General features: G+C 36.1%; 1 protein-coding gene across 1 annotated transcript in view; it reads left to right on the plus strand.

The window, feature by feature from the left end:
* The window catches only part of LOC124390099 (latent-transforming growth factor beta-binding protein 2-like), a 106668-nt gene that overhangs the window by 14894 nt on the left and 73142 nt on the right, over positions 1–18632 (plus strand). The window contains 1 exon segment of the mRNA XM_046855810.1: positions 2454–2733. Within this exon segment, the coding sequence (XP_046711766.1) occupies positions 2454–2733 (280 nt within the window).

Here is an 18632-nt window from a genome sequence, read left to right on the forward strand (position 1 = left end):
AATTTAGGGCTTCTCGGATTTAACCCAGCTTTCGTTTTGTCCTAACAAGAAACATAAAAAGTTGGATTATCTGGAAAACATGCACAATAGAGTAGGTTTCATTACATCAATATTAAATCTTGTTGCTCTGCAGATGTTTACTTATAGCAGTAAAATGTGCAAATGCTGCATGGTGGTTTATACTGCATCAAATAAAATCTCAGAATATCTTGTAACATGATGCAATAAGGCAAATTGGGCAGTCAAAGTTTGTAAAAGTGAATTTTTAGAAAACGATTATGTTTTAGAGTGGATTGTTCTTATAACACTAAATGCTGGATCATATGTTCTATGATGATAAAATGGAAAAAAAAGAACAACAACATAAAATTTGTTTGTAAGTTTTGGCCTATACAAGCTACCAAAACAGCTTGGCATTGATTCTACATTTCTGGACCTGTACTGGATCGTTGAAAATCAGTTTTAAAGAACATATATTGTCCTGATGGTTGTAAAGAGCAATGCTAAACAAAATTTCCAATCGGAGTCCTGTATTTAAGGCGCCGTTTTTTCTTCTGACAAAATTATGCGAGATGCTTCTTGGAAATTATTACTTCCAAATATTACTGAAATATAGATAAAAAGTCAATTCTGATTTGGTAATATTGAGGTTTTATCTTTACTATATTAGGAGGTGAGCAGTCCCAGAGAATCTGGAACGACCAATCTCCATACCAGGGCAAACTTTGGACTGAAGTTCAAGGCCTGCTTGACAATAACAGGAAAGCCAGCAGGCCATACAGTCACTCTCCCAGAAGAGTTGGAGGAAGCTTTTGGGCTTGTAATCTGTCAGTGTCTCCCAGCATCTGTGTCAATAGCATTCCTGCGCTGTTGACAGAGCGTCGCTGTTTGCTTTAGTCCCCAGAGAGCGGTGGCCTGATTTACTGTTTGAGGACAATGTAATAAATTCTAGGTTGCCATCCAGCACACACAGGCGCTTCACAAGCCAGAGAGGCTTGTTTGGTTTGCATGGCATGCTACAGGCCCCTGTAGACCACGTTAAAGTAGCCAGGTGGCCAGTTCGAAGCCTGCACAGATTGTTTTTCTCTCAACCATGACCACGGGGTTGACTCACGCTGCCTGTATTTACTAGCTATTGATAAACAAGGTTTGTGTTAAATCACTCTAAACTCTGGTTGTAGGGAACTTTCACACTTATTTAGTAAACAAAGACCTTCATGAAACATTCTATTTATAAGTGTGATGCTGACTGAAAAGTATTTGTGTTATTGAAGTGCTTTGGGATTTGGACACGCTTACTGTCAAGTGTTTGCGTTCTGATTTCTTTTGTATTGTGAGCGTTCTTTTAAACCTGCTGTCTGGCGCTTACATGATCTGGCAAAGAATAAGTAAGTCTACTTCAGAACTTTAACAGCTTTACACTCCAAATCAGAAGAATATGATCATTAAATCTGTGATAATAATATTTCAGAAGATGTACCACAACATTTTTTATAAATAACCTAAGAAATCAAACATAATGGGTGTAATGTGGCACAACATGAAGAGATACTGTAATCATTTCAAGATTGAGGACATCGTGCCTCAAAGTGTTTTATTCTTCTTAAACCTCTTTCCCAAGCGTGAAACTTTCATTAATTAAAGCAAAACATGAAATCTTTATCAATTTATATTTAGGTTTAACATAGTGGAATAAATGTGCAACAACCAGTTCCAGATATCAACTGCATATAAACCTTTGCTCACATACAATAATTTACTATATATATACTATAATATATATATATATATATATATATATATATATATATATATATATATATATATATATATATATATATACTATATTTAAACTGATATACAGTATATATATATATATATATATATATATATATATATATATATATATATATATATATATAAAATCAGTTTAAATATAGTATATAATATGTATAGTATATAATATAGTTATGTATATAACAATTTGTTTACTCCTCAGCCCCTTCTTTTTCTCTGTCTCTTTCTAAAACCAACTTTAGATTTGCTAGTTATATGCATTGTGCCAAAGAATTGACACTAGAGGCTATGTTTAAAAATTTAAATAAGTTGACTTCTTATAGAAAACTTCACGATAGAAATGATTGCATATGTTTCTGATCTATTTAATTCGAGTGTTGCTATATACACTTTGGTATATTTGCTACTGCTGAAAGTCATTATGCTTTAGGTAAAGGATATTGAAATGATCCTTGTAGCTGGCACCACTGTCAGAGCTGCTGTTTTATTAATTGAGACATTTTATTAACCATCTGTCAATGTTCTAATCACCTTCATGCACAATTCCAAGATCACATAAGATTTTTTTTTCAATTCATATCCAAATAAATAAATAAATGCATATACATATTGCTGACTGATTGCATTGTTTATCTTTCACCGTTATTCCTCTTTAGCGGACTGCCAGCCCCCATGTCAAAACCGTGGCTCGTGCAGTCGCCCACATACCTGCGTGTGCCGCTCGGGTTACCAGGGACCACGCTGTGAAGAGGTGGCACCAGAGCAAGTTTACATCCAAACTGGCACATCCAGAGTTCTAATGCCCATCCAGCCTGAAACAGAAACCACTAAGCATCAGTCTGCCCGCAGGAGACCCACTGAGAGACAAGCAAGTGAAAGCAATCCCAAAACCCAAACACCAAAGCCGCCAACTGGCAAAGTGGCCCATTCATCTGGGTAAGTCTCTCAACACCATGCAACCACTTCAAAGAATACATAAGGGCTTGCAAGAGGAAAAGAAACTATGATAAAATTATTTATTTAAAAAAAGAATAATTGGCATGCTAGTGCAGAAGGTGGTATTAGTGCCTATAGCCACACTATCAGGCCTATAAGAGGATTTTAAATGGTTTAGGAAGAACTATGTTTTGCACATTTATTCATATGAATAGTCATGAATAAATATTTACTTTTGAACATTTCTCTCTAAAGCTAGAAATGCAGATCAGTGCCATAGCAAATTGCTTAACTGCTTTTTTCGCTAAAGTTCCGACAATTGCATGAGCAAATCTGTACTACTGAAGGGCATGTATTTTTTATATATATATATATATATATATATATATATATATATATATATATATATATATATATATAGTCTGATTTCACTAGTTGAAGCAAAATTTCACTATTGTAAACTAATTCATAATAAAAACGAGTATACAAATGTATGTCGTTATGTAAAAAATCTGATGATATTTATAACCAATGACATAATCTACACATATTCTATCTAATTTATGTTAGATTATCTTCATTGTTGCTATATTCTTCTTTAAAGCCTTTTATGTATTGCTCATTATCAGAATGCACACATACAGTATGACTATTTTCAATTGTAGTAGAACTATTATCAATTGTTTTGCCTTTAAGACTATAAATGTTTCTTGTTCACAAGTAATTTTGTTTATTATTGGCCAAGCTTTTCTAAACACACGCCACTTTGACAAGCAACGCAGCTGAAATTATTTAAGGGTCATATCTACCATATGCATATACATTTTAACAGTAACATTCCTTATAGCTAGACATTACAGAAAAGATGCTTTATGAAAGTCTCTGTATAATACTTATGTGGAAATGTATAGAATGTACAAAAAAACAACCAAAAAACAAACAAACAAACAACAAAACATCACTGCCTCTTTGGATACACCAGTAGCTAATGATAACATGTTTAGCTTCTGGCTTTGGATTCTCCGAACTTATAGCTTTGATTTCTCAGAGCAGACGATGAAAGCCCAGATTTAATGTGTTTTTGATTGGACAATAGTGTAAGACATAGAGGAATAACTGACCCTCTTCTTACCCTTAACGAATGTTACTCATATTCATGCTGCTCTCCTAAGGGTATTTGGATGATACATGGTTGGAGAAATACAAAGCAAAACACATAAAAACAAAGGAAAACAAAGAAGCTCAATTTGCCAAAGAGGAAAGATGTGGTAACTGTTGCCATTTGCAGCAAAAAATACTCCTGTCATATGGAATGAATAATACCTTTTGTTTTTATTTCTGGGTTTTTTTTGCTTTGTGAGTCACTAGTATTGACTACCAATACACACAGACTAAAACTTCACTGGCTCCCAACTTAATACATTGTGATATTCCTCAAAAACAAAGACGCTCACGTCCTATATCTCTCAGCTATACACTGCTGCAGGGATTGTGCAGCTCTTGATGAGAGTGTTATTATGGTTTGAACCCTGTTTTACAGTCAATGCTGAAAGGAGCCACTTGTTCACCAGTTTAAATATATCACTGGATGTCAACTATATACAAACAAGGCTTTAACTTGTCATGATGTTCTCTACTTTGGCATCAATCCCAATGCTTTTCTAATCCTGTAAGTGCATATTAAGTTGTATTACTGCATAAATGCTGATGTCGGAATTTCTGTTTATCTAACTTGTCTTCTTGTAATATCTCAGCGGAGCTCTGTAATATATTTCATTTCGCTTGAAACTTCTATTACTATTAGCTACTTTCCCCTAAAAAAACAAAAACACTTTGTAAATGTGTACTTTAGCCAGATGTTTGTGTGCTTAAAATTAAATCAAATCTGTGTTTTGTAATTAATTCAAGGCTTCTGTCAAAAGTGAACAGTTGCCATGCATGTGTTTGCTTTGACATGTTGTCAGCAGACATTTTTGTGCTCTGAATCACAAGCCTTTGTGTTTGTACTATACGACAGCCAGACACAAGACCCGAGCCCTAAATTCTGGGGAGATGAATGTTCAGAGTGACTTGCCCTTGCCTGAATAACTTCTGTTCATATACATGAAAGATACTAAAGACGGAACACATATGATTATGTGTAAATGCTGTAAATGTTAATTTGTTGTTAAATGTAATGTATTGTTAAATGTTAAAGGCCTAAATGTAGACCTGTTTTCACATATATCAAATACTAGAATCAGATCACCCTTAAGACTTTAGGCTGTTCACATATTTGCATTTGTACCTTTTGTAAATTTAGAGGACTACAATTGATATCCAATAGAGGGCAGTAAAAATGTTTAGCGATCTCATGCCAAATATTCTGTGACAAATGCTTTAGCAGGACGGCGATGCCGAATATTGCTGTTTTCTTTATTCTGTTGGTTTCTTGGTAAAGATTTTCCATAGCTCATGAGCTGGAACTCAAATCCTATATTATAACCCAAAATTTGATGTATTTACTGATTAGTAAATTGGTAAAGATTAGCAAGATTAATGATTAGAGACAGTTTCGAAGTCAACATGCTTTCACCAGACATCAGAAAGTCTGGCTTTTTATGTCTTACTATAGATCAGACCATATTTTACCCCTCATGAGCAGCATAGGAAAAATACACGGCCAGTGCAGTACAGTGCCCTAAAAAAAGTTCCAAGGCCAGATTAACAAATGTAGACTCTTTGTCCATAAAAATGAAAATGTCCTGCTGTTTTCACCTCCTCGTCTCTGCATCCTCTTCCTCAGAATGGTGGCAGCTCAAACAACAAGCTCCGAACTCAGTCAACCTGCTGAAATCTTTTCAGACAAGAACATTCCAATAGTCTTTCCAAATTGCTAGGATTTGAACGTTTTGCCTTTTTGCCACATATCCGAGAGCATGTGCTATGCTGGCATGTCCTTTGAACCCTAAAGTGCGTGGTATGTCCGCTGTCTGGAGTGCAAACAACACCTTCTCTCTGGCAAAACCTGTAATTTCTAATGCCCAGCTATGCACAGCAATGCCAAAAAGAAAAAAAAAGATGCTGGATAGGTCTCAAGAGGTGTCTTGGCTAAAGGTCAATGGAAGCTGACATAGCGAAGGGCTTAAGGGTTTGTCTGGCTGCGCTGTGTCTAGCTGCCTGGGTCTAGACGCCCACTCCACACTACACGCTGTTGCCAATTGGCCTCCTGCTGAAATGAAATCACTATTTGTTGACTGTCAGCAGGGCTTCTTAAGGTGAAAGAGCCTCTGTATTTTTAAAGGAAGCTATTTAGTATTAGCGAACATCGGTTCAGGTCTATTACTCTACTGCAGTAGGCATTTCTCCTTTATGATTTCCACAGATGGCAGTGCACTTCAGACAATAAGACGGTTAAAAAAAAGGGTTTTTGGGGTGAGGATCTTCAGGAACATCAGGATTTGGGTTCTTGACTGTGTGACAATTTTCCAGCATTACTTTCTCTTTATAAACTCGAAGGAAAGTCCTTCAGCCAAGTACATCTTGAACTGTAAAATAGTTTTGTATAGAATGTTTGTAAAGTTTGTAAAGCCACTGTTAGTATGTACAACAAAATGTTTTTCCAGCAATCAAGCTTTTTTATTCCTGGAATTTTTACAAGGTCCAAGATATTTTACAGGAGTACTTGTTTTTGTGTTAAATTATATATATATACAGTACAGACCAAAAGTTTGGACACACCTTCTCATTCAAAGAGTTTTCTTTATTTTCATGACTATGAAAATTGTAGAGTCACACTGAAGGCATCAAAACTATGAATTAACACATGTGGAATTATATACATAACAAAAAAGTGAACTGAAAATATGTCATATTGTAGGTTTTTCAAAGTAGGCATCAAGAGAATGCCAAGAGTGTGCAAAGCAGTAATCTAAGCAAAAGGTGGCTAATTTGAAGAACCTACAATATGACATATTTTCAGTTGTTTCACACTTTTTTGTTATGTATATAATTCCACGTGTTAATTCATAGTTTTGATGCCTTCAGTGTGACTCTACAATTTTCATAGTCATGAAAATAAAGAAAACTCTTTGAATGAGAAGGTGTGTCCAAACTTTTGGTCTGTACTGTATAAGTTTGGATTGAATAATATTTCAACAAAAATAAGAAGTCAATTTGGAATAAATATAAATATAAGAAGTCAATTTGGAATATAAGTTTGGAAAAATAGTGGTTTGGGGTTTAATGACCAACAAAGGACTTCCTAGCTACGTATCCCTGACCAATTTGTCCCCCTTAGTCCTTCTGGACCGTGGATGCAACTTTCATGTTTATCAACTTGCTTTTATAGGCTTATGTTCATCATCTTGCTTTCTGAAATATAATCTGCTTTTAGTATAAGAATTTGGTCCATTAGCAAATACATTCTACATAAAAGCATTCAAGTACCGAATTTATTATCAAAACATTAGTGGGGTATTCAGGCCTTTCTCTTTCGTCCCCTACCCACACTGCTTCAGTAGTCAGGAACAGCTGGTGAGGTGATAAGTTCAGCCATGACATCAGGGCTCCACAGGACGATGACTATTGTGAGTTTGGTTCGCGTGTACAGCACACACTTTTAGCGCTCCCAAAGGCAATCTGTTTCACTGGCCAACTCTTAGATAATGCTAGGTGGAGATTGGTAAGCTGGCTCTGGGAGCCACTTTGGAGGACGCTCTGCCTTGGAACATGTTGAAAACAGCCCGTAAACTTCCTACTAAATTTGAAGTTATAGCCTGGAGCTCTGTGAGCCGCTTGCACCTTGTTTCTAAAATAGGCCAAGTGGAATCCATTATAGTGTACAAACCCAGTGCTGGAACATGTACTCCATTAACCATACATAATATTTGGAGTGATAAATATACTTTTAAAAGACTGTTGGAAAATGTCCCTAAATGTTAATGCTAGTCATATTTTGGGGTCTGCTCTAAATATGCAGTGGGTGGCTCTCAGATGTAGGCCTTTCCCATTTTCCCATTTGCTGATTTCCGTGTTCTGCTGAGTGACAAACTGGGTAAAGGCATGATTTCTCTTTCGCATCGACTATTAGTCACATCCTGCTTACTTGTTGCTGTATGATTAAAACTAGCACTCGATGACCAAAGCTTCACTCAGACACCAGGAACTTCCCTCAGGGGAAATTTGAGGTTTAGGTGGATGTTTTAAAAGCATTAACTGAGACCAATCTTTCTTTTTTACTGTAACCTCAAGTCTAAATATAGTGCTACAGAACTGATGCCAGTGAAGGCCAGTTGTATTTATTGTAGAAGCAGAAGCTTTGATATGATATTATATACACCTACTCCTTAATGGGCTGGGATCAGGATTAATAGGAGAAGTTATGACCAAAAAAAAAAAAAAATCTATCAGAAGTAAGAGTATTTTATATATATATATATATATATATATATATATATATATATATATATATATATATATATATATATATATATATATATATATTTTTTTTTTTTTTTTTGCCTTGCAGTGTACTATAAAGTGTAAGAAAACAGCATGATTTTTGGGAACACATTAAAAACACTTTTTGGAACAATTCATAGCACACTTCACATGCTCTTCTCTTGCATAAGATATAGTCTATAAACCACGTGATCTCAGACCTACAGCATTTTGTGACAGATTTGCACAGCAGGCATCTGCTCTATCTGGTAAAAATATTCCTTACTATCTGCTTTTCCAACTAGCCAAACTTAGAATCTTCACCCCCCAAGCCAGACAGGAGGCTGGTCACCAGGGCTTTAAGATACTTTAATGACAGACTTCACATATACAGTATCTTCAATTTCCTTGGAAGTGGAGACAGCCATGCTTTATGTTAACTCTTATTTTCGCTTTATTTTGCGGTTTGGGAAAACCGGTCACATGGTAAATGTTTGACATCTTATGATATACAGTTAAAAGAAATACAGGCTTTCCTATAGCTATCTATCTATCTATCTATCTATCTGTCTGTCTGTCTGTCTGTCTGTCTGTCTGTCTGTCTGTCTGTCTGTCTGTCTGTCTGTCTGATCCTTTGCCCAAAACTTTAGAAGCACAAACTGGCCATGAAGCCAAAGCGCCATATAGACTGGGCTTCCAAGGTTGGAGTGAAAGAGTTTGTATTCTGCACAGAGCCCTGACCTTAACCCCAGCAAACATATTTTTGGTGAGAACTGGAACACTGACTACACCCCAAGCCTCCACAGAGACACACATCAGTGTCTGACCTCACCAAAAGTCATTTGACCCACAACACAAATTATATTGTGTCCTAAATACTTGTGTAAATACACATAAACTATGCATTTATTTTAATGTAAGCTATTAAGATGTGTGCACTCTTACAGACATAAAACCTCACACACTGGCTAATGTGACTGAATGGACTCAAATCCCCACAGCTCAAATACCCAAAATCTAGTGGGAAGCCTTCCAAGAAAAGTGACTGCTCTGAGCAGACTTTAACCCAAATAGCACAGTGTTGTGTTAGTTTCTTAAAGTTGAGGTGTCATACTACAGACTGAAAAAACCTATTTGGCAAAGCTGCTTATTTCTAGTCAGATTGTGTCTTAAATACTTAAACTATGATAACTATGCATTTCACTAAATGTAAGTCAATAGGATGTGAGCACTCAGACATAATGCAGTATTTATAACTTAAATATGATACATGTGTGTCGTGTTAATTCAATTTTCAGTTTTGTTAGAATACAAGCATTATCTCATAGCTGATTGCTTCATTATACCTATTTATCTTTAATGTTAAAAAAGGATGAAAATCTTAATATTAGTCCAGCTGTTATGTTTTAAAGACAGTAGTTCGCTATCAAGCTAGTTAACATACGCTAAATATTATAATCTGTGATTAATGCCAGTAAGCAGGTATGCTTACAAATTAGCTAAATAATGCTGTCTATTGTGCCTCACTAGCAAGTATTAGCCTAATACATCCACATTCATGGCACTCTGATGATAGAGGGAAATCAACCTGATGGAGATTAGTAATGCCTGAATTGAATGCATGTAATATATAAATCAAATTTTTTTTGGATATTTAATGTTAGATTTTTGTCTTAGTAGTGACATGAATAAATAAACATAAATACATGAATTGCTAATCCTTAAATTTCTCTTATCATTTTTATAATATAGTATGACTTTATATTGTTAAGAAGTTTGACAGTATTCATTGATGGAGTGCTTCCTGCTCCCGGTGGGTGTGCTGGTGATGCAGCGTGGACTTCTGACCTTTGTCTTTCCTGTTGGGCAGTGTGACTGGGCAATGTGGAGGGTGTGAAGGGTACGGACTTTCCGGAGCCAAAAGGGCATCCTTTTTAGTGATTTAAGGCAGCCTTTCTGCAGGGTTTCTCTGCACTCGATTATGTAACACTGACATGACAAAGGATGCCAACTCAGCATTCCACATGAACCCTTGACTTACTACGCCACATGCATTATTACATCTTTAGAACATTACAATTGCTACTAATACATAAACTAATTCATTAAACAATACATAAATGACCAAATACAGAAATTATGTAGTCACAGTGTACTGCTCCAGACGTTCAAAAAGAACATTTACAAGAATGACTGTTTATTGCAAAAAATAAATAAATAAATCCTGAACTTAATCATAATGTTTAGCAGCTTAAGCTGATTTCACTGCTGGAATGAATCAGAGCAAAAGCCATTTGTGAATACAGATCATGATACTGAGGAAGAGAGCATTTCAAAACATGTGGTAACACTTTCCCTAAAGATTTCCCTTTATTTCATACTCACACAATTGACTACAGAATATAACCCAATATCACGCTGATATGTTTTACATTGTTTGATTACGCTTAATAACTGCTAATATACTGTACATAGGAGTTATATGATCAGATCTAAATTGTAGAGGGATTACAAGGTCTGAATATGCCAGATCCCAAATCCTAATGAGTTCTCTATGTGTTGGGATTGATTACAGGTGGTATGTAGAACCTAAACTTTTTTTAACTTGGCATCAAACTTTTCATCTGTGGCTCTGTCTGTCTAATTTGGCAAATTATTTATGTGTTATTAGCCAGATACTTTAAATAATGTTCTAAGTTAAGGTCATTGTCACCATTAAACCATAGGCTTTTTTTTGTCTTCTCTTTCCAGTCTCTGGCTGTCCTTTCCAATCTCCACCCTTTATTCTTACTTCTCACTTACTCACGCTAAAGAGAAAATTGATGCGCTGGAGCAACAGACATGTTATATGGGCCTCTAGTGGCAAGCATAAGTTTTATCTATTCACAGTTTTAAACATTCGCAGCCAGGAAACATTTACAAAGAAACAGCAACTACAAGAACGAGCAGGTGTTCATTTGCTGAAATATAGTTTGGAATTGGGAAAATTTCCATTAAATATTTGGCTGGATTTCAGTCAAAAGGACAAATATATATCATGTTCTTGTGATGAATACTAGTTTAGTATCTAACTGTGTGATCATAACCCAAATTACAGCTAATATCTTTCCAGTAGTTCAAATGTGACCTAAAAAATAAAAATGTCCACATACTGCAAAATAAAGTGTTTTTGCCAACATACTTTCTTTGATTAGAAAAAATCCGGCAGTTTCTTTCCAAGTGTAGATTTGAAGGGGTTTAACTCTTTCTTAAAAAAACTTTTTTTTTACATATAAGCTGTTTTCCCTGCAATGCAACCATATTCCTTTGTTAGATGTGATACCTGATTTCATGTCACCTTTACCAAGAATATATGAGGCACTGCCTGGAATTCCACAATCATCTTCAAAGTCAGATTGAACATGCAGCTTTGTAAAACTGGGGGTAAGGCAGCATAGCATTCCTTGTTGTGCCTATGGTGCACCCTGAGGTACAATTTAGACCAGGTGGCAACCATATGGTCCTATATATCTGTCATGAAGGAAATATTCAAGAGGCTCCCGTTTCTAAGCAGAGACTGGCCAACTGGTTGGTGGACTGCATAATTATATGCCTGTAATTCAGGCTAGATGCAAAGGTCCTATTGCCACATGTCCCTTTAAAAGTAGAATTTCTTTCTTGGTATTTTTCATAGGCTTGCAACTTTCTGTTGTTGGTACATTATCATCACTGTGAAACTTCTTCTTGTTTTAAAAAGTTAACTACACATTTACCCCAGTGGCTTGACTTTGACAATTATCTATCCACCCTTCCAGTTAGTTACTTATGGTATGTCAGTGGCCTATAATATCCAAATGTCATGTCATATAATATCATGAATGTTGGCAGATTAGAATGGTAGTTACGTTTTTAACTGTCATTCTATGAAACTCAAATAACTAGAGCCAACACTGAAACTGTCAAGGAGGTTTCCGGGAAAGATTGTATTTATAGCAAATGCTGCACCATGCATCACTTTGAGACTTTACTGGAAGAATGTGTGAATAGACTCAACACTGTAAACACTTTCTTTCACTATTGATTAAACGCTCAGTTACATACCGAGAACTAGCATTATTTTAAGTGAAACTAGAGATTTTGGGATAACTAGTGACTAGTGACTGCCAGTTTTTCAGTATGGCCAGTTTCCTTCCATCAAACTGTATAGGAAATAAAATACAATTATTTTGTCTGATCCTTGGATTGTTGTTTATTTAGTCTAGGTTGATTCTTGTTCACCAATCATATCTCCTCAAATTACGGTTATTAACTCTTAATAACAAATATCACATGCTTTTTCTGAGGCACATATAGCCAGTCAAATGCATCTTTCAGAACTTTTGCTAATGCTGTGTTATGGACACATACACACTCAGAGAAAGTGTGACCTGCTTATTTCTGCATACACACGAAAGGTGAGACACGATTGGCTAGTGTTACGTTGATTGACTTTGGTGGCAGGGTATACATTGACAATGACAATGACTCCATTATCCAGAGCGACGTACAAAGGCGAGGGATTATACCATCCCTCCAATCCTTAGAAAATGGCTAGTTTGGCAATTGAGCAACTGTGTTTTTTTTTTTTTGCACAGATCAGGTGCCCTGCTTGTTCTTGTTTGTTGGTGTTGAGGTTTGGGAGACATTTTTAAGTCTTTTGATTTTGGTGTTGTACTGCTCTCATAGTGCCTTTTTTAGAAGTAAACTACAGTCATCTTTTTGGCTCTGGTAATTGGAACGCAGTGAACGTAAGCATTTTATGATTGCGGAAAAAATTTGTACTGGACATTAGTACTTTAGTTATTCGGTTGAGATATCTTATGAGTACTTAGAAAGATTTTGAATAAAAATGCAAAGGGTAAAACATCTGTTCATTTTCAAGGCAATGTTATTGACTGAGAGTACTAAAGAAGGTCCCCAAATCCTTTAAAATGATACCATGATTTAGGCATGATAAACAATTTCTTAAGTACTTTCCACCTCTGGGAACATGGATTGACTGGGCCTGGTTAATTAAGGCATCTGTCTTGCATGTCCTAATCCTTTCTTAAATGAAGCTAAATGTGCCATGATAAGCGTTATCTTCTCCAGAACCACAGTGATTGGAGATGTGAGAAATACACAAAAGTATAGTCATTGGGGTCTAATTGTTCACTGATGTTTGGCCCTGTGCATTATGGATAATAGAGAAGACTATAAGCCAAGGCTTAATTTAAAATGCCAGGTGCAGGGCTGTGTTGCAAGCACATTAAATGAAAACAGAATGCAGTTTCTGGACCGTTCACAATTTATCTTAAACGATTTATTGACGTTACATGTTCCCATGTCAAAATCTATAATTATAATCTCATATCCATTCATAAATAAAATTGTTATTTTGCTTAGTAGGATGACATGGAGGAGTTAATAGTTTTCCAGATTTGTCAAGTAGTATAAAGCATTTTATATAGCTACCAATTAATTCAAGGAATTTTGAAACATTTAAAAGGGCAATGTTTTCTCGACAGGTTCTACTACATGATAATTAGATATCATGCTGCACTTCGATGATCTTAATAAGGAGCTACAGCCAAAACAATAAACAATGGTTATAAAAATATTAGCTAGATTCTTATTCTGTATGCGTACTCCAATAAAATGGAAAGGACAGGCATTTGTAGAGAAGGTCATAATGAGGAGAGTCAAGGCAATGTTTTCCTTCATCACTGATTGTCTGAATTCCAATGCTTGTGGTTAAAATAGTACAGCATGGATTGATAATGAGGGTATTTGCTCTTTACATGCAGTTAAGTTTAGGGAAAGACAGATGCTGATAACGTCAGTTACTTGAAAATCAGTGAAATATAATGAGAAGAAAAGCTGTGCCATTTTCTTGTTTTGAAAATATAGAAATAATGTTCAAAAAAGGTCAGGTTTTATTTCTGTTGAATGTAAAGAAGAACATATCATGGAGCTTAGTAATGATGCAATGACACATGGGTCACTAAGAAGCAATAATGCAATCAAATATGTTTTACTTATGGTCACCTGAAATAAAAGTACTAGAATTAAAAGGCTCTGGTGCCTCTATGATTTACAAATTATAGATTTAAATGTGCTCAAATTAAAGTTGACATTATGCACTTTAACATTTGAATCCAGCGTTGTGGTGTACAGCGCCAAAGCGAGAATTGTGTCACTGTCCAATTATATACAGCCTCCTGTAAATGTGCTGGCACACAGAAAAGGCTAAACAGTGGTTCTTCTTACACCACAACTTCATGGACCTGCATATAAGAGAAACCACAAGAGGTTAAAGTCTTCCAAAAAGTCGCAATTTATGTTGCCTTCTTTGAAGTGACAGAAATCTTGGGCTTATTTTTGTTTTTTCTTCACTGAGGACAAAGATCGTATTAGCTTTCCAAGTGTTGTCAAGAGAAATGTGCCAAAACAGTTTTTATTGCACGTTTCCTGACATATATTTAAGGGTAGAATATTGCTGTTTATATATTTTAGGGTCATGGTAAATGTAAGGTGCAATGACCCTATGGAAAAGAGCGAGACAGCAACCTTGGAACATAAAGCCCAGGAAAAGCCAGTCCATTAGGTAGGGGTGGTTTACCACTATGAGGGCAGCTGGGTGTTATTTCTGTATGTAACTGTGGATCATAATGTGAAAACAGCATGGCTACACCGCACCCCTACTGCCTTCTTCCAGATTTCCAAAAATAAGTTAACATTAGCTAGTCTGACTTACACACTGATGGGAATGTAGTGCTTCTCCAGCATAGTCCAGAGGTATTGAACTAAAATTTGTAAAAGTCCAGTTACAGCAGCTAACATGACCAACCCCAGTCAGCTTTCAATACAACATGGACTCTAAACAGAGAAGACAGAGCTATTTTAAATTTAATGAAAGCATATTTTCAAGTACATTTATTTATAAACATTCTGTTTTTTTGTTCGTTTGCTAATCTGAACAAACAGGTAAAAAAAAACAGCAGAAATTCTGCACTAACTCTCTCTGTTCTAAAGCAATATTTCTAAGACTGTAGCCAGTCTCTGGTCTGATGATCTGTCTACAGGTAAGTTATTTTTTATAAATGCTTGTGATCGGACGAGACACAAAACAGAAGGTGCTAAAGAGACCTGTTTAGATTTTCTTGGTCCAGGGCACTAAAATTTTGTTAAAACTGCAGCTAGGCATTGGTAGTTCAGTTGATGTCATGTTTTATAAAAATATCAGCTAAGTTATAATAACAGTGTTATTTGTAAATATCCTCTTCTATAATTGAACCTCTGCTTCATGACATCTCTTATATTGTTCCAGGCAAAGTTTTGAACTAAAAACCCAGATGTTTGTCACAAGGCAACGTGTTCGCATTACTAGGTCATACATTTATTCATAGAAAACTCCAATTATGATATTGTGGCATATGTGGCATAAATCGAGGCTGTTTACTGCTAGGAGTTGTCATTCTAATGTTTCTCTGTAATGAAGACACAACTGATGTTCAAAACCACTACTTTTATAAGTCTTCCACTTCCATTTATCATTTTTTGATTGCTGGAAGTGTGTGAGGATTTGAACACTGGCTAATATGGAAACATCCCTTTGGTGCAATAATTCTTGTCTCTGATCATTTTTGTGGACTTTTAAGGTTTGTGGTTTGTGGACACCTGATGGTGTATAAGATGCCTTTGTTTGCTTGGCTTTCAGGGTATGAGGGTATCTATCATATTTGAACTCTGGAATCATACCAAAGCATTTCATCTCAGTGTACCCAGACCAGCATTTCCTTATATGCTCATGTTTTCTGCAGTATATCAGTCTTATTATGATCTGTGATGATAGCTTATGTTAGTCTAGTCTAGTCTAGATTACAACAGAAGTAGAGGCACTTTTATGGAATTATGTTTTTACTGTTCTGCATTGGTAATTATTGAAGCTACATACTTAAAACACTGGACAGTGATCTGTTAGCATTAACCAAGTTAAACTAGCCTGTTTAAATCTACAGGACTTTAAAAAATATGCTTTAATATCCATTTTATTTTATTAATTAGGAATAAACTTGTTGTACACACCTACTTTTTAAGTAAATGAGAAAGTCAAGTCAAGTTTATTTCTATAGCACTTTTTACAACGGACATTGTCTCAAAGCAGCTTTACACAATTTAACAGTTAAGGAGAGAGATGTGTATTTATCCCTGATTAGCAGCCATGGTGACCGTGGCAAGGAAAAACTATTTTAGATGTTATAAGGAAGAAACCTTGAGAGGAACCAGACTCAAAAGTGGAACCCATCCTCATTTGGGTGATAAAGAGTGTGATTATAGTCTTTAAAACAATACAAACACCATAGAGTGAGAACTAACATAAGCACCTGAATGTAAGATTATGAGTAATGTCCTTTCTACAGTCTTATACAGTAATTTGAGGTTATGGAAACAGAAGCTACTGAGCAACTCATAAAATAGCTCAACATTTCAGACCATTATAGATCCAACACCAGCTTCTCCATGCCAGAGCCTTTAAACACTCAAAGAGGTCCAATTTCCAAACTAATGAAGTGAAATCCAAATGGCGCTGGTACGTCTCTAGACGGTTTAGGATGTTTGTGGGGTCGGCATCTACTTCTTTAAAGGTCCACAATCTTCATGAGGTGGGACAGGAATGGAGCCGGGCGCAACTTAAGTTACAGCTTTACTCTGACTGTTTCAAGACACTGACACTGGTGTTCCATTAAATAAATGCTAAAAAACACATCCTCATATGAACTTCACATCGGTAATTACACACACGTGTAACACGTGACTTGTTTATGTGAAGTATCAGTCCTGTGTGCAGATTGTTACTAAAGAAATGATCATTTACTATTTGTGCATAAATATTATAAACTGTGCTTTCTCTTGTATATGGGGCTATCTGAGCTGTGATGCTATGGAAAATTAAAAAACTGTGTTTTGGTGTAAATTCACGTATCTGTGGCTATTTTAATATAATCTTTTGTCAAAAATTAACAGGTTGTACTGACTATCCTTCTATTTTTTCATATGGTATACTCAAAAGCATCAGTGTTTCCTTTAAATAGGCCTTGGAAGCAAATTTCCAGTTTAAATCATACCAAGATATACAGCTGGAGAGCTTAAAACAGTAAAACATTGTGTTGATTTAGTATTGGACCTGAAAAGTTTTTATGAAAAATGTGCATGGTCTGTAACTTCATATATTTATATTAGAAAATCACACTCGGCAATTTGGTTTTTGAGCCCAAAGACATTGAAAATTTCTCAGTTGGAACAACTCTGTAATTCTTAAAGCTTTCCTTTTTTTCCCTTTGCCAGTGTGCTGTTGTTCCATATTAGTCTGATGATCTACATGTTCGGATTCTCGCACTGAAATTAAGAATGCTGTGGTTTGAGGATTTTATGAGAACTTGTGCAAACTTGGATTTCCACATGACCTTCACCAGACGCCACTTACCACCTCTTTGCCAACCAGCTTTTTGATTGATGCTAATAATGCCAAGCTCTTTTACAATAAATGCCATTTGGATTAATCACCAGTTGGTTCAGAGGAAAACATTAACATTACTCATACTGTGTAAATACGGCTAAATCATCTTTTTTCTCCCCCTGTTTTGAAAGGTTATTCCTTCATAATGACGTGTCCAAATCTATTTAGAACACTAGTGAGTTTTACCCTAACCTAGGGGTTTTGCTATTGCTGTCCTTTTTTATTTTAGTTCATTTACTAGTTTATTTCTAGTCTTCTTCTTTCGGCAGCTCCGGTTAGGGGGTGCCACAGCGGATCATACGTCGCCATACTACCCTGTTCTCTACAACTGCCTCTTTCAAACCAACTACTTGCATTCTATTACCACATCCATAAACCTCCTCCTTGGCCTTTCTCTTTTCCTCTTTCCTGGTGGCTCCATCCTCAGCATTCTCTTACTGGTATAACCCATGTCCCTCCTCTGCACATGTCTTACTCCTACTGACTTTCATTTTCCTTCTTTCCAGCACATACCTTCACCTCTCCAGGCTCTTCTCAACCTGCTCTCTACTCTCACCACAAATCACAATATCATCCACAAACATCATAGTCCATGGAGACTCCAGTCTGACCTCCAACCTCCACCTTGAACCAGTCTGTCGTTCCTACTGCACACAGTACTGCTGTCACACTGTCCTCATAGATGTCCTGCACCACCCTCACATACTTCTCTTCCACACCTGACTTCCTTATACAATACCACAACTCCTCTTTCGGCACCCTGCCGTACGTGTTCTCTAAATCCACAAACACACAATGCAACTCCTTCTGACCTTCTCTTTACTTTTCAATCAACATTCTCGAAGCAAATATTGCGTCTGTAGTGCTCTTCCTCGGCATGAAACCATACTGTTGCTCACAGATGGTCACCTCTTCTCTCAGTCTGACTTCCACTACTTTTCCCGTAACTTCATGGTGTGAC

Source organism: Silurus meridionalis, chromosome 8, assembly GCF_014805685.1.
Source record: "Silurus meridionalis isolate SWU-2019-XX chromosome 8, ASM1480568v1, whole genome shotgun sequence".
In the NCBI taxonomy this organism is placed as follows: Eukaryota; Metazoa; Chordata; class Actinopteri; order Siluriformes; family Siluridae; genus Silurus; species Silurus meridionalis.